This window comes from Littorina saxatilis, linkage group LG11 (assembly GCF_037325665.1).
Source record: "Littorina saxatilis isolate snail1 linkage group LG11, US_GU_Lsax_2.0, whole genome shotgun sequence".
NCBI classification, from domain to species: Eukaryota; Metazoa; Mollusca; class Gastropoda; order Littorinimorpha; family Littorinidae; genus Littorina; species Littorina saxatilis.
This window is the reverse complement of record NC_090255.1, coordinates 33,439,302-33,463,798: the sequence shown is the minus strand read 5'-3', so window position 1 is coordinate 33,463,798 and position 24,497 is coordinate 33,439,302. Positions and strand designations below refer to the sequence as shown.

Below are 24,497 nucleotides of genomic sequence, written 5' to 3'. Positions count from 1 at the left end.
ACAGTGTTTGATCTGTCTGTTGTTGACTTATTTTTCACTTTCGTTGATTTGTTTTCATGTTGAGTTTGTTGTTTAAATGCACAAACTCGCACACAAACAGAGTACAAGCAGGAAATGAGAGAAACCAAAAGTAAGGCACTCAAACTTTCTCATTCATTACAATCATTCAAAAAGTGCTTCAATCAGTATCAACAAATCTCAAGTGTTCTTTCATTTCCATTTTATTTTTAGTTGTACCAATCTTGAGTTTCATCAAACAAACTACACAATAACATTTCTATTCAAAATGTATATACACTTGATCATCAAAGTAGTACAGTGCATTATCAAACAGTATTAAAAAGTAAAGAACGAAACCTGAAAACATGCAAATCAAACATTATGTGAAGAATATGCAAGCCATTTACAAAACACACTGCTAATAATAAGCAGGCATGGGATTTAAAAATAAATTAATTCTGAAAATAGGCCGAGGTCCAGGGACCGCCCAGGCCCCAGCGGGGTACAGGGGCATAGCCCCCGCTGGGGGGAATTTTTAGCATTTTAGACCAATATTTTGATGGTTCTCATGTAAGCAAATAATGGATAGAGAGACAGTAGTATACATATAATTTAAAATACCTTTTTTTTGCCACGGACTATTCTTTATTTTTGCTGAAACGTAATAATTTCCTTTTCGCGGAAATCCGCAATTTCGCGGACAATTCCCATGCCTGTGAGATGAATTATCAGTCTAATCATTAAAATCAATAACTTTCAAAACAAACGAACATACACTGTTGAAAACTTTCCCTCAAACTAAGCCAATCCAAGTCCAACTCAAAGCAGAAGTCCATCAGATAAAAACTAGCTTTCACATAATGTACAGCAATAATCGTTTGCTTAAAACTTGTATTTGTTTGTTTATTTTTTAACACATTGCAAAACCTCTACACACATTTCAAGACCTTATTTTTATCAGATTTTCTCTTGATACCCTCTGTAACTTGACCTCCATTTAAAGACTCCGTCCCTTTCAAGATGTAACCGAGTGCAAAGCTTATCAAACAGGGTAGCGATTTTAGAGCTAATTTAATAGCCCAATAAAAACTGCCACAGATATGGGCACGCATAGGTTCATAAGGAAACAGAAGCAGCCAGACACCATCACAAACAGAACTCTACAATTGACAGGTGTCTAGCCGGCAACGTAGAGAAAACCTCAAGCTACTATAAATAGCCCGTGCTCTTCGACGGCAGACGACTCTGCAGAGCCTGCTGTGAAGGGAGACGACCGAGTCACTCTGTCATAAAGATGTGATTTTCTCAGATTTTGGGAGTTTTAAAATGTGGGTTCCACTGCACCTGTCAGTGTACAAGAGACACGTGCTTGCAGTTTCAGTCCTTCTTTCTATTCATGTTATTTTACTCTTCCAATTCACTTTACTCCTTGCAAATTCAAATGTAAACCAAACTTAACTCATTGTCTCCCAGGTACGGATATATCCGTACCCACTCATATGGCTCTATCTGACCAAGTACGGATATATCCGCTCAGACTGTTAGCTTCAGTCGCTTCCTGTAAATTCCATCTAACGCCTGCATTCCAGCATGTTGATACACAGTTACTACACAGTTACTACAATTCTGAGTGACCTGCTACAGCACAGCTGGTCTCTGCTAAAAAAAAGTTGCTCAACATAGGTGGGGTAGAAAGTGTTAAGATGTATAGAAACAAGAAGGGCAAAGCCATCAAGGCTCACGTAAGAATTCGACAAACACACACACACACACACACACACAGAAAGAGCATAGGTGAAACTGTGCAAGAAAGCGAGACACTAGATCTAGATCTGTCTGTCTGCATGTAGTCTACTTACAGGGACACGACTGCCAACTAGTCTCGGCCCGCTCAAAATAATAATGACCGAGACTTTCAGTACTTCCATCGCGTGACGTCTAACCCTCTTACGTCATAATGTGACGTCAATGTAATGTGACGTCTTCAAATGTTAGAGTTTCTACCACAGACATACACACGCACGCACGCACGCACATACGCACGCACGCACAGACAGACAAAGTTACGATCGCATAGGCTACACTTACATGAGCCAAAATTCAAAAGAGCCTCACTGATATGATGTCATGATATATTGAAAATGCATTGTGATTTCAACTATGCAGTGGATGTTCGGGTTCCTGAACAGAGTACAGTGCTCTTTTTCTGTAGAGCCAAATGTGAATAAGGTGATACATTTGCACCAGTTATCAGTTATTGTTTGGCTTTATGTGCGTGTGTCAAAAGCATATGCATGCACAACAAACTTACTATTGAACTAATGTGGTCTTAATTTGCTTGTGTGCATGTGTGCGTGCATGCTTGCGTGTGTGTGCGTGTGCATGCTTGTATGTGTGTGTGTGTGTATGTGTGAGTGTGGGTGTGTGTATACATGTGTGTGAGCACACAGAGTAAACAATGAGCAAGATTGAATCTTTTTCAAATAATTTACACGAGTTTTGAGCAGCTATAATGATAAAGCGTCTAATTACTACTTAAATATTTCAACATGGTTAATAACAAGTGCACTTTTGTGTGTGAAGATTGTCAAGTATTACCTGAACAAAAACACAAGCCAGCAACAAAAGTCATTCTGCACAATATTCCTGCTGTTTGGTGGTATAAATAGAGAATACTACATGGCTTGCTGTGTCGTACCAGATTTACACGAGTTGTTTTTTTAAATATTGAACTGCGAGCGAAAGCGAGCTGTTCACGATTTGAAAAAGCAACTCGTGTAAATTTGGTACGAAACAGCAAGCCATGTAGTATTCTGTTTATCCTACATACTGTACTTACGTGTATTTTACTGAAAATGTCCTGCAGACGAGGCAGCTAAATTGAAGACGCTTGTTTTGGAACCTTGATCTCTTCTAAAGCCTCGTGCAATCTATTACGTCAAAGTAAAAAAAAACGTCACTCTGAAAGTGTGGCATGACGTGTTAGTTCTAAAAATTCATCGAGAATAATTAGCGAGCGCAATTTTTTTCTCTCTATAATGACGTTTGTCTCAGTGACTTTGGCATCATAAGCAGTGGAAAAAGAGGTCCCTACCAGACTTGCTTGACATGACCACATTTACCGTACTTTCCGGGTTACAAGGCGCTACAGCGCATAAGGCGCACCCCCTTCTTTTTAAACAAAATTGTAATCCAGTCACCCATTGGGCGCAGGGGGCCGATAGGGCGCACCAAAATTAAACAAGAAGGGCAAAGCCCATACGACTCACATGCTTTACACATTTTTCCTACCAAAATACATGTGACCTTGACCCAAGGTCAAGGTCATCCAAGGTCATGCAACACAAAGCTGTTAATTTAAGACATAGGAAGTACAATAGTGCTTATTGGCTCTTTCTACCATGAGATATGGTCACTTTTAGTGGTTCACTACCTTATTTTGGTCACATTTCATAAGGGTCAAAGTGACCTTGACCTTGATCATATGTGACCAAATGTGTCTCATGATGAAAGCATAACATGTGCCCCACATAATTTTTAAGTTTGAAACAGTTATCTTCCATAGTTCAGGGTCAAGGTCACTTCAAAATATGTATACAATCCAACTTTGAAGAGCTCCTGTGACCTTGACCTTGAAGCAAGGTAAACCAAACTGGTATCAAAAGATGGGGCTTACTTTGCCCTATATATCATATATAGGTGAGGTATTCAATCTCAAAAACTTCAGAGAAAATGTGAAAAATAGCTGTTTTTTAGGCAACATTTATGGCCCCTGCGACCTTGACCTTGAAGCAAGGTCAAGATGCTATGTATGTTTTTTGGGGCCTTGTCATCATACACCATCTTGCCAAATTTGGTACTGATAGACTGAATAGTGTCCAAGAAATATCCAACGTTAAAGTTTTCCGGACGTCCGGACGTCCGGACGGACGGACGGACGGACGACTCGGGTGAGTACATAGACTCACTTTTGCTTCGCATGTGAGTCAAAAAGTATACCGGTAACAAACGGTCGAAGAATGAAAATAAGCCGCACATCAAAGGAAGAATACAGAGTGGAAATATGTGTGCTCTGTGTGTGCGGCGAGATCAAAGGCAGGTCCATTGTGATAGCTGGGTTGCCTTGTTTAGACACTGACCTTCTTCCAGGAAACACTTCCTGCACCGGGGTCAGTGACCGAGTTTAACCTATGGGGCGGTCTCTTTGATGTCTTGAGAGGAAACTTGGCCAGGGTAGTACCTAGTAGCTGAAACATGCATTATCACAAGTTGTTTGACTGGTACTCAGGCGGTCTCTTTGATTTTTTTCGTATTTCATACACGGATTAGGCGCTTCGTTATACAAGACGCAGGGGTCAAACTCGAGGAAAAAAGTCGCGCCTTATGACCCGGAAAGTACGGTACATGATATACACACGTGTGATTTAAACGATTATTATCTCAGGAGTGTCTCTCTCCTCTCACGTATGTAGGATAAATACAGTCGTAAAGTTGTACACAAACAATGAAACATCCGGAGTGCAAACATTTTTTTCTAAAAGGGGTTACAAAATCATTGACAAGTATGGTAATGCTGCTAGGTATCTGTTGTTTTAGTTCTGTGCAATATCATTGCCTGTGTGGTCTCCACAGAATCTAAATGCAACGTTGTAATAAAGCATGAACACAATACGCATCAAAAAAGTTTGTGGTTACTTCAGTAACATACACACGCTCTTGTCCACCTCCTCTTTTCTCTTCAGTTCCATGTGGTGTTTGTGTTTTTATGGCATGCACATTTCTAACCGATAAAATAAAGCATGCATAATACAGAGTACATCAAACCTTGTTGTTTCTTCAACAGCGCACACGTTTACACAAAGCTGCATATTTGGTAGTAATAATAATTATTATGTGAAAGCATGGCTTGAATAACATCATCAAAATGTGAACACTGGCGACAAAATAAAATTGATGTTATTGATGAACAGTTTCAGATATTTGGATTAATTTGTCCCAGCTGGTGTGGAAGGAATATCAAACACTTGTGACTGAATATTTTTAGTATCCCTGAAGAAAAAAACTGCTGAGTCTTTTAGACATTTTTTTTTAATGTTTGGCCGACAGAAATTGTTTCCTCTTTGATTAGATAAAAAGAGTAGGTACCCACCCACAGAACAAGGTTTTACGTTAAAAGAACAAGAATAAATGCAGGTTACATAAACAACTTGACGGCAGAATAATTTAACAGCGGAAGTAGGAGCAACATTGGGCTCAGTTTATAGTGCACATGAGTGTATTCGGTAGGGCAGAATATGATCATCATGGTTCTTGTCTGGATTAAAATATGGGGTAACAGATCTCCAATATCTAGATTAATTCCAAGAAAATAAGAAGCGTGAAAAGACAGAAACGGGGGGAGGAGAGAGAGAGAGAGAGAGAGAGAGAGAGAGAGAGAGAGAGAGAGAGAGAGAGAGAGAGAGAGAGAGAGACAGAGACAGAGAGAGAGAGAGAGTTGTAATCTGCTAGGACACAAACTATTCAACAGCTGAAACAAATCTTCTCCTGATGTACTGAACCAATCCTTAGCTACAGAGTTCAAAGCCAGCTTCTTGGTTACAAGGTTCCTGTCTTCCAGTGATGAAGACACAGCAGTATTTCTCATGCCCACAGTTTGGCTCGCCATGTCAGATCTTGCAAGGCTTTTACATCGAATAAAAACATCCCTCCACTTTGACAAATACCAAAATTCAACAGCCTGAATGCTTCATGTGCAGCGTCAGAATTTTGTTGTGAATTAAATTTTACAAAAAGCAACAGAAATATTAAGAAATTGTTTCATAGAGAAATTCAAATTCTACACCGATAGCACCCATGCTGTTGATTTTTGGTATGTGACCAAGTGGAGGGATGGCCTTATCCCATGTAAAAGCCTGGCAAGATCTGAGTGTGTGTGTCAAATAGTTTACACAGGAAGGACTTAGCCATACAATGATACATCAGGCTCTAAGTACAAAGATAACATGGATGACTGAGCACCAAAAAAAACACATAACATTATGCAGTCCACAGAACAGGTGCAGGATTTTACACTATCCTATGTTCAATAAAATACACAAATGAAAAGAATGTACATCTTTGAAATGCAATGTGAACACTCAAACTGAAAGCGTACGAAAAAACGCTCAGACTCGTGAAAACATGGAAAGCATGTGAGCACAACATATTGCCAAGAAAAGGCCATTTGAAGTAGAAATTTCAACCTGTGTGGAGAATTTGCAAATAAATTACTTTCATTTGGGCGGAAGAAGCAGATCACAAGATGATATGTCAACATTGAAAACGAAGATTCAGTTCAGCCTGCTCTGGGCAGAATGTTCGTGTTCACAACCACGTCTTGCCATCAACTTTTCAACAGTTTCTCCATCACCGAGTTTGTACTGACAAAACTTTGTTCCAAAGCCGATAAGAAGACATCAATGTGAATACTGCTTAACTTATGCAAAACCAAGCTGTAATGACCACAACTTTGACACATTTTTTAAAACAAATAAATGACAGTGTTGTCCACTAAAGCTAATAGAATTGAGGCAGAAGTCTTTTTTGCTGGTAGAAATATTTCCAACCTAGCTTGTTCAAATGTCTATCATAAGTTTGCTGCTCTTTTCAATTTCAAAATGTTTTTCTTGTCTTTATACTCCAATTTGACCAACTAAGAGAGGAAGGGACTTAAAGGCATATGTACGCGCTCCCGTGTTTACAAAGTGTAGTTTGCCCATAATCGATGTCAAACGCACCATAAGACCATGTAATGACGATATGTCGCCATGCGCGGACCATATACATGCATTACAGCTTGTTTTAGAGTCTCAAAAACTTTGGATGTAAACAAAGACGCGGAGTTATTTCCCTTGCGTCAACGCTACCTCTGTTGGCAAATCTATAAATAGGACGATCCAGATCAAAATGAAAATTAACATATCTCAACATTGAAGGGGTCCTAGACCACAATATTTTGCAGGGAACTTAATTTAGCATGTCTTCAGCTGTTGGTAAAGCAATTAGCGTGTATAGTCATCGAGTACATATGGCTTTAAGCTTCCTTGTTCTACAGGGTGATTGTACTTAGCAGACACCAACCTACAAAATCTGAACAACTTTTTAAACATTGTAACTTGAAGCAGTGCTTGCCTGAAACAATAAGCGTGGCTGGCAGTGATTGCTTATATTTCTAATTTCTACAGACTATAATACAACACTATGTTTAAAATGCACAACTGGCATTCGGCGGTTTCAACCAGTCACTGCTGTGACCATTGAGAAAAAGAAAAAAAATAAATAAATCACTGGGATTGTCATGCATGTACAGCTGATGATATAACGCCTTCAATCCTACAGTGGAACCTCCCTTTTAAGACTGCCTCCTTTTTATGACCTTGTTTTCTCTGACTTTCTGTTCGTAACCTCTTGTCAAATGACCCCCATTTTACAGGGCCTAGCATTGGAAAAAGTGAGTTCAGCTTACAAAGGCATCTGGGGGCCGCAGGGCGAAGCTCCCCGAATTTGAAGATTTGTTTTACCTAAAATGCCCCCCCCCCCCCCCCCCCAAAGAAGATTGAGCAACTAAATTATGCCTTCACCAACAAGCAAAACACACAGTGGCCTGTGATAGCAGCGAAGCCCTTGTTCGCGTAACCTATTTCTTTCCGGCACAACTTACAGTATGCTTTGCCAGAAATAGCAACCTTTCGGAGCCATAGTCCGTATCGGCACATTACTTCTTCTGACTTGCCTTCCGCCTTCGGAACAAAATCCAGCCATTCCCACTTCCAGGAATACATGGATTCTTTGTCACTGAATGGCTGACCACGTTCAACAATGTCGCTTCGATACATTATTTCAAGTCTAGAGCCACAAAACACCGGCACAAAGCATGCTCACGCGATGACAGAGGAAGTGCGTGCTCAAGCAAACTGTCAAACCGATTGAGAATTGAACCGAACGGCGCACAAAACGAAAGCTGATACTGTTTGGGTTTACCGTTTGAGAATAACAAGTTTTTGCATTTCGGAGTACACCAAATCGAGTTCCGCGTGATGGAGATGATATTTGGGCGTAAAGTACGCTGAACGGCTTACAATGCTAGGCCCTGATTTTAAGACTGCCTCCTTTTGAAGACCGAATTTTCTAAGATTTCTTGAGGTCTTAAAAGGGGGTTCCACTGTTTTGCAATCATAAACGTTCATCAGTCTAAAATGATCAATCAGTGCACAAGGCCCTGTTGTGACAGGGAATGTTCACCAGTCAACCGGCATCACTCAGTTGTCACTGTCCAGACTGTCATGCATCTGCAGAAGGCGGTTGAAACCTGTGACCACGTCTTCTATCCGGTCTCGGCTGGCTTTGCATGACGTCCGATTGTGATGGAGACTCCCTGGACTGCTGTTGATCTCTTTCTCTGCATGGCCGCTGTGGTCTGAAGTGTCGCTCAGACTGTCGTTGCGTTTCGGCGTGAGGTTCACTCTGCTGTCGCCGCTGTCCTTGTGCTCTGGTGTGTCTTGTCGATTGTCGCAAGCGGTGTTCCCGTGGAATTCTGCCACAAATAAACACCCCCTGATAGTTCACTGTTAGTTGTTTGCTTGTAAATAGTTATATTTTCCAACCCAAATGACTAGCTTAGAGAAAGTCTCTCTGTTTCAAATACACATAAACACCCCCTGATAGTTCAGTTAGTTGTTGGCTTGTTAATAGTTATATTTTCTAACCCAAATGACTATAACTTAGGGAAGGTCTCTATGTTTCACATAGGTGTTTTCAAGCATAACCAAAGACAAGAGGAGGATTGAAATGTACCCAGGAAACCGCATGTAAATGAATAAATTAAAAAAAATCTTAATTCTGATAACCTCACGTGTAGAAATTTACATTTACGCTACACAGAGTGAGTACCAGGACTAACAAGAAAGAGCAAACTGTTGAATGCTTGTGTTTATTTGTTTGAGCGTATCAATACTAAGCTTGACGTAACAGCACAGCAATTTCTTTTAAAACGATCGAAAAATGCTGCGCTGAAAGCGTAACAGTTGGCAGCTCTGTACTACTACTACTCCGAGATCAACGGTGGAAGAATATACAGCAAAACTCACCAGTGTTAGGAAGAACTCTGTCCCACTGGTACTGGGAGGCATCCACAGTCTGGTTCACCCAGGCATTACGTTCCACATCACCGATCGTAGCGCGACACAACGGGTCAGGATGGAGGAGCCAGGTGATCAAGAACATCAGCGCTGAAAGATTAACAATAACACACATGAAAAGTAATAAATAAGTGCCACAGTCTTGCTTTATTAGCTTGACTTATGGGAAGTTTAAGGCTCTGCAGCATTTGACAGCAAGAGCAGAGGTGATATTTGTAGTTTCAATGAAAAGCATAGCCATGAAAAGTAAAGCCGTGGAAAACTGTGAGTGTAGTCCTCCTCTGCAATAGCAGCACATCTGCTCCCTTTTATACCAGATACAAATTTTGAGATCAGGCTTGCACCGCCAATTTCCAGAATAATGGAATATTCTATCCCTATCTACCTCAAATTGTAATGTATATGAATTTGCAAAAAAATTCACAGCGCTCATAATACTAACGCTTGCGATATATGGAAACAAACAACATTAAGGGGGATTGCAGGAGGGTGTCATCAGTAACTTCATCCTCCACATTGGTTTTATCTATTTTTACAAACAGTGGAACCCCCTATTAAAACCCCCGAAATTAAGACTCCCTCCTTTTTAAGACCTTGTTTTCTTAGATTTTCTGTTCATAACCTCTGTAAAATTACCCCCACTTTAGGACTCCAAAAATCTGACAAAATCAGGTCTTAACAAGTCGCGTGAAGCGAAATTACTACATTTAGTCAAGCTGTCGAACTCACAGAATGAAACTGAACACACTGCTTTTTTTCACTGAGACTGTATAGCATCGTCAGTCCCCCGCTCGTGGAAAAGGCAGTGAAATTAAAAAGCCAGTTTAGCGCGGTAGTGGTTGCGCTGAGTGGGAAAGCACGCTTTTCTGTACCTCTATTCTTTTTAGCTTTCTGAGCTTGTTATTAATCCAAACATAACATATCTATATGTTTTTGGAATCAGGAACCGACAAGGAATACGATGAGTGTTTTTAAACCGATTTCGGAAATTTAGATTTAATCATAATTTTTATATTTTTAATTTTCAGAGCTTGTTTGTAATCCAAATATAAGATATTTATATGTTTTTGGAATCAGGAAATGGCGAAGAATAAGGTGAAATTGTTTTTGAATCGTTTTATAACAAAATAATTTTAATTACAATTTTTAGATTTTTAAAATTAAATTTTAATTTTAATTTTAAAGTTTTCTCTGAATCGCTCTATGCTTTGCCAGAAATAGCAACCTTAGTATGTGCGTGTGTATGTGTGTAGAGCGATTCAGAGAAAACTACTGGACCGATCTTCATAAAATTTCACATGAGAGTTCCTGGATATGATATTCCCGGACGTTTTTTTCATTTTTTCGATAAATACCTTTGATGACGTCATATCTGGCTTTTAGTAAAAGTTGAGACCGCACTGTCACGCCCCCATTCTTTGACCAAATTGATTGAAAATTTGGTCAAAGCAATTTTGAACGAAGGCCGGACTTTGGTATTGCATTTCAGCTTGGAAGCTTAAAATTTAATTTTAAAAATCTAAAAATTGTAATTAAAATTGCTCTACACACATACACACGCACATACTAAGGTTGCTATTTCTGGCAAAGCATACTGTATGTGCGTGTGTATGTGTGTGTAGAGCGATTCAGAGAAAACTACTGGACCGATCTTCATAAAATTTCACATGAGAGTTCCTGGATATGATGTTCCCGGACGTTTTTTTTCATTTTTTCGATAAATACCTTTGATGACGTCATATCTGGCTTTTAGTAAAAGTTGAGACTGCACTGTCACGCCCCCATTCTTTGACCAAATTGATTGAAAATTTGGTCAAAGCAATTTTGAACAAAGGCCGGACTTTGGTATTGCATTTCAGCTTCGAAGCTTAAAATTTAATTTTAACAAGAAGGGCAAAGCCCATACGACTCACATGCTTGACCTTTACATGACCTTGACCTTCAGCTAAACCTAGCAATGACATCATACACTAAGAACTGCTTTACACATTTTTCCTACCAAAATACATGTGACCTTGACCCAAGGTCAAGGTCATCCAAGGTCATGCAACACAAAGCTGTTAATTCAAGACATAGGAAGTACAATGGTGCTTATTGGCTCTTTCTACCATGAGATATGGTCACTTTTAGTGGCTCACTACCTTATTTTGGTCACATTTCATAAGGGTCAAAGTGACCTTGACCATATGTGACCAAATGTGTCTCATGATGAAAGCATAACATGTGCCCCACATAATTTTTAAGTTTGAAACAGTTATCTTCCATAGTTCAGGGTCAAGGTCACTTCAAAATATGTATACAATCCAACTTTGAAGAGCTCCTGTGACCTTGACCTTGAAGCAAGGTAAACCAAACTGGTATCAAAAGATGGGGCTTACTTTGCCCTATATATCATATATAGGTGAGGCATTAAATCTCAAAAACTTCAGAGAAAATGGGAAAAATGTGAAAAATAGCTGTTTTTTAGACAACATTTATGGCCCCTGCGACCTTGACCTTGAAGCAAGGTCAAGATGCTATGTATGTTTTTTGGGGCCTTGTCATCAAACACCATCTTGCCAAATTTGGTACTGATAGACTGAATAGTGCCCAAGAAATATGTATTTTTTACAAGTAAAATGACTATTTCTAAGAATACTCACCTCAATTTAACTAATAGGAGTTACCTTACTTACGAGTGCTAGACTGAGAAGCGTCCTATGTTACCAGTACTAGACTGTAAACAAGGTCGCTAACTCTAGATTTCCGTCGGTATACCATTTAGGGGAGTAGTCTCCCTTTGTCGGTAGTACCTCTCTGCGCATGTGCCAATGCCCATAATCCCCAGTTTCAATTCGAAGCTATTAAGTCAATAGCGGGGTTGGTGGGAGGGTCTCTGGTTAAATTGAGGTGAGTATTCTTAGAAATAGTCATTTTACTTGTAAAAAATACATATTTCTTTCGAATACATCACCTCAATTTAACTAATAGGAGAATAGATAACAGGCTGGAGGGTTGACTTTCGATCGGTAATCTAGTGTCACCTCACCCGACTCAGCCCATTTGTCCGGAATCCCCCCTGTAAAATCGGGGGAAGAAAAGGATAGATCATCGGACTGAGAAGCAAGAAATCCTGAGTCGGGCGAGTGGCAAGTTGCATTGTTGCCACTGTGTCAACTTGCTCCAGAAAGGGACAATCGAAAGAAAGTCCCACCTGTCAATGTAGAGCTGGTTTCTACTCGATGGTCGTTACTATTCCTCTGATCACTTGTCTTTATCACTGTTGGGTTATGGTTATGACTTGCCATTATGCGCCTTGAGCGACCCAACTCCCCAGCAACGTAAAGTTCTGCAGGCGGATCAGGTGAACGACCTAAAAGATGAGGAATGGTCAGAGCTAACAATTCCTCTAATACCTTGAACTTATCACCAAGGTGCGTCTCTGCGACTGATCCTCCATTTAAGGGAGATTGACAGAGTTTCCAGAGATCCTGTAGAATTCTGGTCTGAGGCACCACTTTCCATGGCAAACAATTGTGCCAGTCGCATGAATGAATATATATATCCTCTCTGAATTTACCTCTCTAATGAGGATGGTAGGCACAGATACCAGTGTAAATTCAGGCTGACTAGCTGTTCCTCCTGCGTGACAGGAAGTAAGCGCAAGTGCGCTCAGCAGTACGGTCACTGTCTGCACCTTACCTGTGCCTGTCTCAACGCATGTGGGGGCTATAAGCCTACCCTTAATGGTTATAGGTACCATTTGTCCTAGAATAGCCAGTGAAAGACAGCCAGCTGTATTGCCTTTACCCAAGGGGAAAACCTGCTTCTTACTTTGAAATTCCACACTTATAGCGTGAGGGGGTCCCCAGTGACCATGGGCATCTCTGAGCCCTTATTGGCTGAATGACCGCTCTTGTCTTACTCAAGAGGGTGCCATGCCTGGCATGCAACTCACTGAGAGGTCCCATTTGTGATTTCAGCAGGACCGTTTTCTGGCTTGATCAGCCAGGTCCTTGATCTAGGTTTTCTGTAAACATGGTTGTAGGTGGCATCTGCTGGGTTGTCTGCCCAGCATAGGTTTTGTGGGTTCTGGGACACTCCAGATTTCTGTAGAGCTCACAAGTTCTTAGATGACTATGCAGTGATGTTCTCCGGCCTATGGCCGAAGGTGCACTATCTTGGGCTGATGCAAAGTTCTGCCCCCTGGTAGTTGAACTCACAAAGATGTCTTATGTTGTGATCTCAGTAGTACTTCTGCCTAGATCACCCAAGTCCATATCTGGATTTTCAGTAGGCGTGGCTGTGGGCGGCAAGTGTTGCATTGTCTGACCAGCATAGCTTTGTGAGCTCTGGGGCACTTCAGCTGTTTGTGGAGCTGAGCTCTAGGGTGACTATGCAGAGTTGTTTTCAGGCCCCTGCCTGAGGCAGGAGGTGTACTCTCTTGGTCTGATGCATAGTTCTGACTTGACAAAGGTCTTAGTCAGCACCCGAGTTGCCACGTTTCTCGCCCAAAAACGACGCGTAGCCGTAGACTGGGAGTGAGTGAGATTGGCTGGTGTGGTATTCCTGGCTCCAGCTAGGATCTCACTGTGTCTCTACCTCAGGCTCTTCGAGCGAGGGAGAAAAGGCTGGTGTGGTATTCCTGGCTCCAGCTAGGATCTCACTGTGTCTCTACCTCAAGCTCTTAGAGTGACACAACTTATACTCACCCAATAACCTTGTGTCACCGTAGACTGGGAGCGAGGGAGATAGCCTTGTGTGGTATTCCTAGCTCCTGCTAGGATCTCACTGTGTCTCTTTCCTCCAGCTCCTTTAGCTTTTGAGTCCAGGCATCTGAGAGTCTACATATGGATGGGATGGACACATTCACCCACTGTCAAAGGTATTGCCGCACTCATTATGCCTTTCGGGGGAGGAATACCTCTAGGTCTTATCTCTGTGGTCCAGGGATCTTAGAGCGCTAGTTGTAAGAGGCAAACGAAGCTTGTCCAATTCAAGGTTCGGTTGGAAGGGGTGGCTGAGCCTTCCCAAATCCAAGTGTGTCTGTGGCCGTACCCAATACCCCTAAAGGTAGAGGAAGCTCTTCTTGTTCCAGGAAAATTTGACTCAATGATGGATGGACGTATGGTTTACCCAGTCCAAGATGTCTGGCAGCACTAATCAATCCGCATGGGCTGAGAGGTCCTCCTTGATCTATGAAATCTGGCCCATGGATCTCATAGTGCGGATGGCTGGCCAGACCTCAGACTATCTCTCAGTGTCCTTCCTGGAAAGTCCAAGGAAAAACGGGCGGAGTCACCTCGGGAGACATTCCCTCTTTAGTCAAGTCTGTCCGTCTCTGAAGCATGACGTAGGTTGAGTGCTGTCCCTGTTGAAGGGTTTTGCCTTGACTTGGTTTGTTTGTTTGCTTAACGCCCAGCCGACCACGAAGCGCCATATCAGGGCGGTTCTTGACTTGGTCCAAGGATGATAACCATGAGGTTTTGTAGCCTAAGGACTGCCTGACCCTGGGGTAGGTTGTCTTCCAAAAGCTGCTGATCATCTCAGGGGCACCTGCCCAGTGATCTTAAACGGCCCATCCCTTCTCTAGGACGTCTACTGTCATCTCTCTTGTTGATGCTTCTGCCAGAGTTGTTACCATTATCAGTCGAGATGTGACCTGTTACAGGTGTCGGACATCCTCTGTTGAGTGTCGACTGTACAATCTGACATTTCTATCATCATCCCATGGCTGATGCGGGTGTCAGATGACATTCAGGAAGAAGGGGCAACTCTTACAAGTTGTTACGCTGAGTCCGTCCACAGGTCATGAAAGCATTCTGTACTTGACGATCTCAGAGCACTTCTTCCCCCGTCTCTGCGTTATCTCCAACAGCTCCCCGCCTTGTGATGTAGCCTGAACATGCTCACCCGTGTTGCCCGACGCTTGTATGGCAAGATTCTTGGGCCTGTTACCCTGTTGAACAAGCTCCACTCCAAGTGTGAGTGATCTTCAGAGTCGTTTCCTCAGGCAAATGTCTTGAGACACTTTGATTCCTCTTATCTTGGTACGCAGTGTCTGTCTTGTAGCTGTGTATCCGAAGGAGACATCTAGAGACCTCAAGAGCTTGCAGTATGCATGGAAACTGATGTGACTACTATACCCTGTTCAGTTGTCCACCGCTGTTTGACTGGTGATCTGTATGCAGATTGCAGGTGCCATCTTGTTACTGGTAGGGCGGCTCCCCGGTGTGAAGGTTGTAGCCTCTAACCATTAGCTCTCCATTCCAGGTGATGAAGATAACTAGGAGGCTCTAGGCATTCTCCTCACACTCCCAGACTTCTGTGTAGCCGGGCACTGCTGAATATGGTCAGGCGTGAAGTGTTGGTCTAGTTCCAAGAGCGTTAAACATTAGGTCTTCCTCAGTCCGTCAGGAGGTGGTAGACAGGCAATGGGGGGCGGGAGCTGTCCTTCCGGTGCTGAAGCATCGCTACAGGCAGTTTGCAGCACTGAATACTGGTAGTCAAAATGCATGAAGCCACCATCATGATGGGGAACCCTGGCAAAGAAAGTGGTGGGAGGGGCCCAGTCCTGTCAACCGCCGTGTTTCGGGGTCACCTCAAGGGAGAGGTTGCAGACGAGGCTGTAGCTACCTCAGGGAGATTCTACTCATGTTACGCCCAGTGGACGTCTTGCCTGACAGCTGGAGGGTCTGTCATAAGCTGTCGCAACGATCCTGGGAGTTATCAGGGCGAAAAGGAAGCCTGTCTCTTCCTGTGCTTACTGGAGGTATTCCCCAGAGCGCCCGACATTGTCTGTTTGATAATGTCTACGTATATAAAAATACATGTCAAAATGACTTAATTCCCCCTCGTACTGATAACGGCATGGATGTGCCAAGAGTTTATCCAGTACCTTTCTCATGAGAGTAGCCGCTCTGTCTAGGAGGCATAGTTAATTGTGTGTTGTAACAACATCCGTTTAGCAAATATGTTATATTTTCCATAATATGAAATGATAAACATTGTATCCCTTGTATGAACCTGACTAGAGCCAGTGTTATTTAAGGGCGGCCTCTTATTGTTAGGTCCTGTTGTCTACTTCTGAGAACCTAGTCGTAGGATTAGGTGACAACAGTAGAGATGTGGCCTTGTTAAAGGTCAAAGGCTTAGGTTTTGCCTACGAACCAGGAATAAGTAGAGGCATGACAACATTATAGGAAGCTCCCCTGTGAGTATTATTCAGAGCCTTGCTCGATCTTGCATGTTGTGAAAACTCAGCTGAGTGTAATACTCATGTGTTAACAACCAAGTTTATTCATGCCCCTAAGGCATGGTTTCAACTGTATATTATTCATAACATGTCATTCAAGTGTAATGTACATCAATTGTGCACTGGAACAGAACATAAGTATATATGTGTGCCTGTTCTAATTGAATTTGAAGAGCTGTCTCCTGGCACTGTGGTATCAACAGATTTTAGCTGAGTGTAAATCTCAAAGTGTAAACACTTGAGTTTATCCATAAGTTAAATCTTTTACCACTCAGATAGCTGATTTAAACACTCCATGAAAATGGAATTTGTAACATCAACTGACTTCTTTGATACCCTTTGCCAAGAAAAAAGGATTATATCCCAATAAAGATGTCCCATCTGTGTTTGTATACACTTTAATTCTTCCTTGTCAATTTAAAAAAAAAATTTTTAATTTTTAAATTTTTTTAATTTTTTTTTTATTTTTTTTTTTTAAATATATATATTTATATATATATATATATATATATATAATGTGTATGTATGCACGCATACAAGTTTACAAGTTAATCCAGTTAAGTTGGCAAGGAAAGTATTCTTTATCCAATTTGAAGAAGTACCACCACGTGGTCTCTGTGAGTCCACCATGATCATCTGATCAAAATACCAAAACCATAATCTGCCAACCGCAGAAAACATCGTTTCCCAGAAACATAGGAGAGAGAATTACTTGCCTTTCTCTGAGAGTAAAGGAAGTTCCCTCCGTAATATTCCCGGAGGCGCATATCTCAATCTCAGTGTTTGGTTTTCTTTCCAAGCGGGCGAGGTTTGTTGTTGTTATTCTTCGATACAACCCGCTTTCAGTTCTATCAGCGTTCAAGCGTACTGCGGTCCGTATCTACGCTGCCCGCAAAAGTCATCGCAGTTTGTAATGACAGAAGTATTCATACGCCGTATGTAACCTTCGCGGGCGCTCGGTACTTTGTACGCCTAAACATTCGGATCAGAAATGCGCTTCCGGTCGGGATAACGCGCATGGTAAACCTCGCTGTAGTCGATAAAAAGCTGTTAAAACGCAAAAAACTTCCGGGTAATTTCGAAGTTGAAGGTCTTGTTCGTATTCCTACATTGATGTGTAGGGTGACCTGCCGTTGCTTTCCATTGAAAGCGGCAAGGTAAGTTATCGTTCGCGGAGTTCTATTGCGCCAATGAAACCGGTCCAACCGCTGTAAATATCTGTTCGACATTCGTAACGACTGAGTAAAGAATAGTTGTCGTCCAATTGCATGTTCACTAGTTAAAAAAGACAAGTAACGGAGCCTGTTAGGCTCTGTGTGTCAACAAGGTATCATTGATGATTGAAGTACCTTCTACTTATGACCAAGTAACTTTGTTACATTTTTAAGCCGTTTCACTTTCATTTTCACGGTTCGTTACGTTGTTCAACGTGATGAATCATTGAATGTATACGGGCGTAGTAATCGCCCTTAAAAAGGAAAGCCCAAACCGTGATTGAAGGTGAATGTTGTAGTTCCTGTGAAGGAAGTCTTCTTAGACGGGAAAGGTCTAAATACACGTCTAGCTCCCCGTAGCAAGAAATTGAAACTGGGGATTATGGGCATTGGCACATGCGCAGAGAGGTACTACCGACAAAGGGAGACTACTCCCCTAAATGGTATACCGACGGAAATCTAGAGTTAGCGACCTTGTTTACAGTCTAGTACTGGTAACATAGGACGCTTCTCAGTCTAGCACTCGTAAGTAAGGTAACTCCTATTAGTTAAATTGAGGTGATGTATTCGAAAGAAATATCCAACGTTAAAGTTTTCCGGACGGACGGACGTACGGACGGACGGACGGACGCCGGGACGGACGTACGGACGGACGGACGGACGGACGACTCGGGTGAGTACATAGACTCACTTTTGCTTCGCATGTGAGTCAAAAATCTAAAAATTGTAATTAAAATTATTTTGTTATAAAACGATTCAAAAACAATTTCACCTTATTCTTCGCCATTTCCTGATTCCAAAAAATATAAATATCTTATATTTGGATTACAAACAAGCTCTGAAAATTAAAAATATAAAAATTATGATTAAATCTAAATTTCCAAAATCGGTTTAAAAACACTCATCGTATTCCTTGTCAGTTCCTGATTCCAAAAATATAGATATGTTATGTTTGGATTAATAACAAGCTCAGAAAGCTAAAAAGAATAGAGGTACAGAAAAGCGTGCTTTCCCACTCAGCGCAACCACTACCGTGCTAAACTGGCTTTTTAATTTCATTGCCTTTTCCACGAGCGGGGGACTGACGATGCTATACAGTCTCAGTGAAAAAAAGCAGTGTGTTCAGTTTCATTCTGTGAGTTCGACAGCTTGACTAAATGTAGTAATTTCGCTTCAAGGGGGGTTCCACTGTATATCTCTACATACAGCACACTTCCACTAAATCGCAAATTCGGCTATATCGCAGAGACCTCTTGGACCCCGAAAAAAACAGGACCAACTTTTAAAAAAAATTTTTTTTAACAAAATTAGTCACGTAAAGGCCAAACAATAGTACAGATCATGAAAATATGTTCTATCATAACCACGCTATCTCTCTCTGGGTCCGATACCCATTCATCATGCAGTAAATTGTCATTGCATCTTATCAGTCTCTCTCTCTTTCTCTCCCTCAGTCTCTCCAAATAGTGTTCTACGTGTGTGTGTTTTCAGGTTGTGTTCATTACGGGTTGATCGAGACCTGCGAACAAAAGAAAAACAAACCTTTCACGCGCACCACTCAGTCAAGAACTTTCATGCCACGATCGGTATCGTCAAATTGGCCACGTGCCTATAGAGGTTAAGTGTCGAGTCCAGCTAATTGCGATCTCTGCTAGACGGTCCGGATGGCCACAGGCGCCAATCAAGTGCTTAAACTGCGCTTCAGTCTTCTGCAATCTAGTCAGGCATGCAATTTAACACTCAAGTCCCGCTAATCGCGATCTCAGCTTGACGCCCCGGATTTTCAACAGGCGCCATGAAGTGCTTCAGCTTCTTGCGTTATAGCAGGTGGCAGAAAAAGCAAACAATCAAAGAAGAAATCTACATGCTTTCTGCCAAAGACAAAACGCGTGTCAACTCAGACTCACACAAAGCAAAACAAAACAAAAAAAGCTTATCCATGTAACTGACACATCTAAAAACAAAAATGTCAACCAATGATTTTGATCCACCAATCATTCTGATCTAACTATCGTTGGTGTCAAATAGTATGTTGTCAATATAAGACCAGCGCTAAACCCAACATGTATTCATTATGAGTCGGAGAAAAAAGAAAAGAAATCGTCATCTGCTGATAAAAGAAAACGTGTCATCGCAGTTAATCTTTTGAGAACTTAGTTGCCGACAGAAGCGTCACACTTGCGAGAAACGCAGTAACACATACACATGAACATTGTAGCACAACCACATGCCAGGCGTGCGTGCACACACACACACACGCACGCACATACACGCACACATGCACTCACACGGCAAACGCACACACGCCAACGTGACGCTCACAGGCTTTTTGTGACCAACAAGGGAAATAACTGCGTTTTTCTCTGACTCAGAAGAGAACGCAGTTTCTTCCCTTTATAATTGGACCCCAAACTGCATCGCGAATTGTATATATCGCGATCAAAAATCTTTGGACCCCAAAGACCGCGAGTTAGTGGAAGTCTGCTGTATTTATTTTCAAATCAAAGCAAATCAAGGTGACTGACCTCTAGACACCTGTGTGGGAGGCTTCAGGACCCCTTCCAGTGTCTCCTCAACGTTGAAGAAAGGGTTTTCACCGAAGATCAGTGTGTACAGGGTAATGCCCATGGACCACAACTCGAGCTCCGGTCCACGATATCTGCACACAGCAAGATTTGAGGAATATTACAAAACCTTTTCTCTTCTCCTTCTCCTCCTGTGGCCTCTAAGGTTCTCTTGTACCAAACCGCCTCCTGACTCTGCATCAGATTGCTTGCGCTGGCATCTGCTTACATAGACCCACATTAAGTCACCACCGAGTGGTAGACACAGACGACATTTGGTAGCACTGACTGCCAGCTTCACGGTAATGCGTACCCCTAGCGCGGCTCTGCTTGGGTGGGAATGTTCTGAGCAAAACACTTTGTGTTACTCCATACCCCCCGCCCTCCATGGAACTTCTTGACCCCAACAAATTGGGGGGGGGGGGGGGGGGGGGGGGAGTTTGCCCAGTCGGTAGAGTCGCTGGCTTTAAAACCGGTTGTTACTTTCAGCTTGGGTTCAACCCCCAAGTTCGGCGCGGGATGTGTGTCCCAGTCAACTTTGTGCAGACTCTCCTCGGTGTCCGAACACCCCCGTGTGCACGATAAAGATCCCAGGGTCACAGCGAAAGCCTCAGGCCTTGGAAACACGAATACATGCATGCAAAAATATGAAGCCCGGGTGTCCGTTCGGCCAACAGTCAATAAAGTAACCATTTCAGCACTGACCCAAGACGACCCAACCCGGTCCCTAGCCCATTTCAGGTCTCCTCTAGCAGCCGGCAGCCAGATGTCTACATCCCCCCCCCGCATTTTTATTTTTTTTATTTTTTATTTTCATACAAAGCCGGGTTTTCCCGTGTAACATGCCCCAAATGGCTTTGACGTGAGGGCGTAAAACTTACATTTTCTCTTCTTCTCCTCTTCGTTCGCTATTACAAAACCTTGATAATACAATCCCCCCAAAGTTGGGAATGGCATACTTTGAGATTAAAAAGAATCTTCCACGCCAGTTCCCATCCCGTCTAAAAGACTCAAAGTATCATAAGTGTCTCGTTAATTCATTTAAGTAGTATTTTATCCTTCTTTTCTGACTAAAGAGTTACAAGAATTTCCAAATATCTCAAAAACATGACATAAGACTATCACATGGCTCCTATTCACTGTGACCTTTTGTTAACTTTCTTTATTTGGTGTTTAACGTCGTTTTCAACCACGAAGGTTATATCGCGACGAGGGAAAGGGGGGAGATGGGATAGGGGAAAGGGGGGAGATGGGATAGAGCCACTTGTTAAGTGTTTCTTGTTCACAAAAGCACTAATCAAAAAATTGCTCCAGGGGCTTGCAACGTAGTACAATATATGACCTTACTGGGAGAATGCAAGTTTCCAGTACAAAGGACTAAACATTTCTTACATACTGCTTGACTAAAATCTTTACAAACATTGACTATATTCTATACAAGAACCACTTAACAAGGGTTAAAGGAGAAACAGAATCCGTTAGTCGCCTCATACGACATGCGGGGTGCAGAGAAATAAGGATGTGGAAAAGAAGACTTTTGGTAAGTGAAATAAAGGTGATGGATCCAGTCAGGTAGAAATAAGACAACAAGAAAAGAATTGGAAAACTGCAGGGAATAATAGGGAGAGTTTTCTTGGAAGGAAATATAGGTGAAAGGACTGGTAAGGCAGAAATAAGACAAAAGAAGAGAAGAAACAGAACCGTTAGTCGCCTCTTACGACATGCTGGTTAGCATCGGGTAAATTCTTTCTAGTCCCAACCAATATGGGACTCCCCCTTACCCGCGGGGGGTACCTTTTGTTAAGAAATCTTAAATTGAAAATGTGTATCAGTTATTAACTTCGGCCAGACATGAAATCTTTAATTCAGATCCAAGTTACATGGTAATCAGAAGGAGAAATATAAAAAGAAATCAACTTTTAAAGCGGCTTCTTCAAACTGGATGCTGAGGTGCATGTCAGTGATGATGTTGTCCTTTCTTTCTGTCCCTGTTCGAGTTTTGTTTTCTAGTTCAGTCAAACCTGCCCCTGGCAACCACCTACCTACAACAACCCCCCTCAAGGTATCCCAAATGACTTTTCAACTATATAATTTAACTTTTCATAATAACCTGTCTAAAACAACTTTGTTTTGTGGGTCCTTCAAAGGCAGGTTCCACTGTCCTTTTTGTTTGTTTGTTTGTTTGTTTGTTTGCTTAACGCCCAGCCGACCACGAAGGGCCATATCAGGGCGGTGCTGCTTTGACATATAACGTGCGCCACACACAAGACAGAAGTCGCAGCACAGGCTTCATGTCTCACCCAGTCACATTATTCTGACACCGGACCAACCAGTCCTAGCACTAACCCCATAATGCCAGACGCCAGGCGGAGCAGCCACTAGATTGCCAATTTTAAAGTCTTAGGTATGACCCGGCCGGGGTTCGAACCCACGACCTCCCGATCACGGGGCGGACGCCTTACCACTAGGCCAACCGTGCCTGTTTCCACTGTCCTAAAAATGAGCATAATGTTCAACTAATTAAACAAACATTTTTTTTTTAAAAAGGGCAAATCATTAAAGGTTGAAGCAACCTGCATGTAACTGAGGTCCCCCCCAAAAATAAAAAAATAATGTTCAACTCACTTGTTTCCCATGAGCACTTCAGGGCTGCAGTACTCAATGGTGCCACAGAAAGTGCCAAAGACTTTGCCAGGCAACATGTATGCGGCGGCGCCAAAGTCAATGAGCTTGATGTTGAAGTGCTCGTTGATGATGATGTTCTCGTCCTTGATGTCGCGATGCACAATGTTCTGACTGTGAAGGTAGGACACGCCCGACACCATCTGCAACAAATTTACCAGCGTTCAAATTTAGCAGGTGGAATACTTCTGAGAGGACCTGAAAGAGATAGAGAGAAAGAGATAGAGAGAATGTAAGGCTTCTTTTTAAGCCTACTGTCTATATGATACTTACCGAGACAGTACTATTCTTGCACATTATCTATTGTAGGCCGAAAAAATTGGACAAAACGCTGCGTGGGTACAATTATCTCCCATAACCATGCGCCACCGTGGATCCCAAGCACTGTCTGAGTGCTTCCCCCTTACAGGATGTAGGTGGCGCGTCCTCTTTCTTTATGAGCTGCAGACCCTCAAAAAGCCCATAACATATCAAGAGGGGAGGCGGGAGGGAAACTCTAATAGTACTGTCTCGGTAAGTATCATATAGACAGTAGGCTTAAAAAGAAGCCTTACAGTCAATATAACACTTACCTCGACAGTACTATTCTTGCACAGAATTCCAGAGTGGTGTGAGGGTGATATGTAGAGTATTAAACTCCTTAATCAAAATCACTTAAATCCAAGGATTAAGATACCCAGGCAATTTTCGAACAGTACTACCGTAAAAGAAAATATACCCAAGAAAAATACCTTAGACTGACGTGACCATGCTGGCAACCACTGCTTTGGCAATGCCATACGACTGGTCAAGCCTGAGACTGGAAAAGTCTCGCATATAGTGGTTAATAAACGTGGCTGGAGTCTTCCAGAACGCGACCGCCATTATGCTTTGGAGCGAGGCACCCCGCACGTGCGCCAACGAGGAGCCGATAGCCCGAATCTCGTGTGCCCTGATGTCAGGGACCACATCCACTTGAGCATGAACATAAGCCTGTTTGATAAGCAAGGTCAGCCAACGAGCTAAAGTTTGTCTAGAAATATCCGATTGGTACTTCGGATTAAGCGAGACAAACAGTGACCGCTTAGAAGACCGAAAGCTACGTGTTCTATCCAGGTACACTCTAAGGGCACGTACTGGGCAGAGGAAGCGATCAGGGTCATCATGTTCAAGAGTGGGAGCCAAGGCTTGAATGACTACTGGTTTGGACAACTCCGAGGCATTCTGATTCTTGGCTCGAAAGTCTGGTAGGAAAGCCAACGTCACCTGATGTGTGGTGAACTCAATGTCAAATTCCAGGCCACTCAAAGCTTGAATACCACTGAGTCTACGGCAAGTGGCTAAAGCGATGAGGAACACAGTCTTAAAAGTCAGGAACTTGATACTAATGCCCGCAAGGGGTTCAAACTCCTTGCTACGCAGGAGTTTGAGAACCAGGAAGACATCCCACTTGGGAAATGAAACCCGAGGTTTAGACACCGCTGCATTGCTAATACCCGAAAGGACATTAGCGATGAGGGAGGAACTGATCAAGTGTTCAGGTCTGCGACCAGTAGCAGCCGCAATCGTGGAAGTGATGGCAGATTTGTATCCAAGAAGAGTCTTAGAAGAAAGACTCTTCTTTTGATACACTTCCACCAGGAAGTTG

The 24,497-nt window shown here is 42.4% G+C and overlaps 1 protein-coding gene and 1 long non-coding RNA gene across 2 annotated transcripts in view; both read right to left on the bottom strand.

Moving 5' to 3' along the window:
* Positions 1–200: 200 nt before the first annotated feature.
* LOC138980293 (uncharacterized) overlaps positions 201–24,497 on the bottom strand; it is a 117,490-nt gene continuing 93,193 nt past the window's right edge. Inside the window, exon 2 of the long non-coding RNA XR_011460284.1 lies at positions 201–1,854. This is a non-coding gene — a long non-coding RNA (uncharacterized lncRNA). The remainder of the gene's footprint in view (positions 1,855–24,497) is intronic.
* LOC138980292 (PAS domain-containing serine/threonine-protein kinase-like) overlaps positions 7,571–24,497 on the bottom strand; it is a gene marked incomplete at its 5' end in the record, with an annotated part of 38,751 nt that continues 21,824 nt past the window's right edge. Inside the window, 4 exon segments of the mRNA XM_070353157.1 lie at positions 7,571–8,572; positions 9,126–9,266; positions 20,150–20,283; positions 22,814–23,013. Coding sequence (XP_070209258.1) covers positions 8,298–8,572; positions 9,126–9,266; positions 20,150–20,283; positions 22,814–23,013 — 750 coding nt within the window.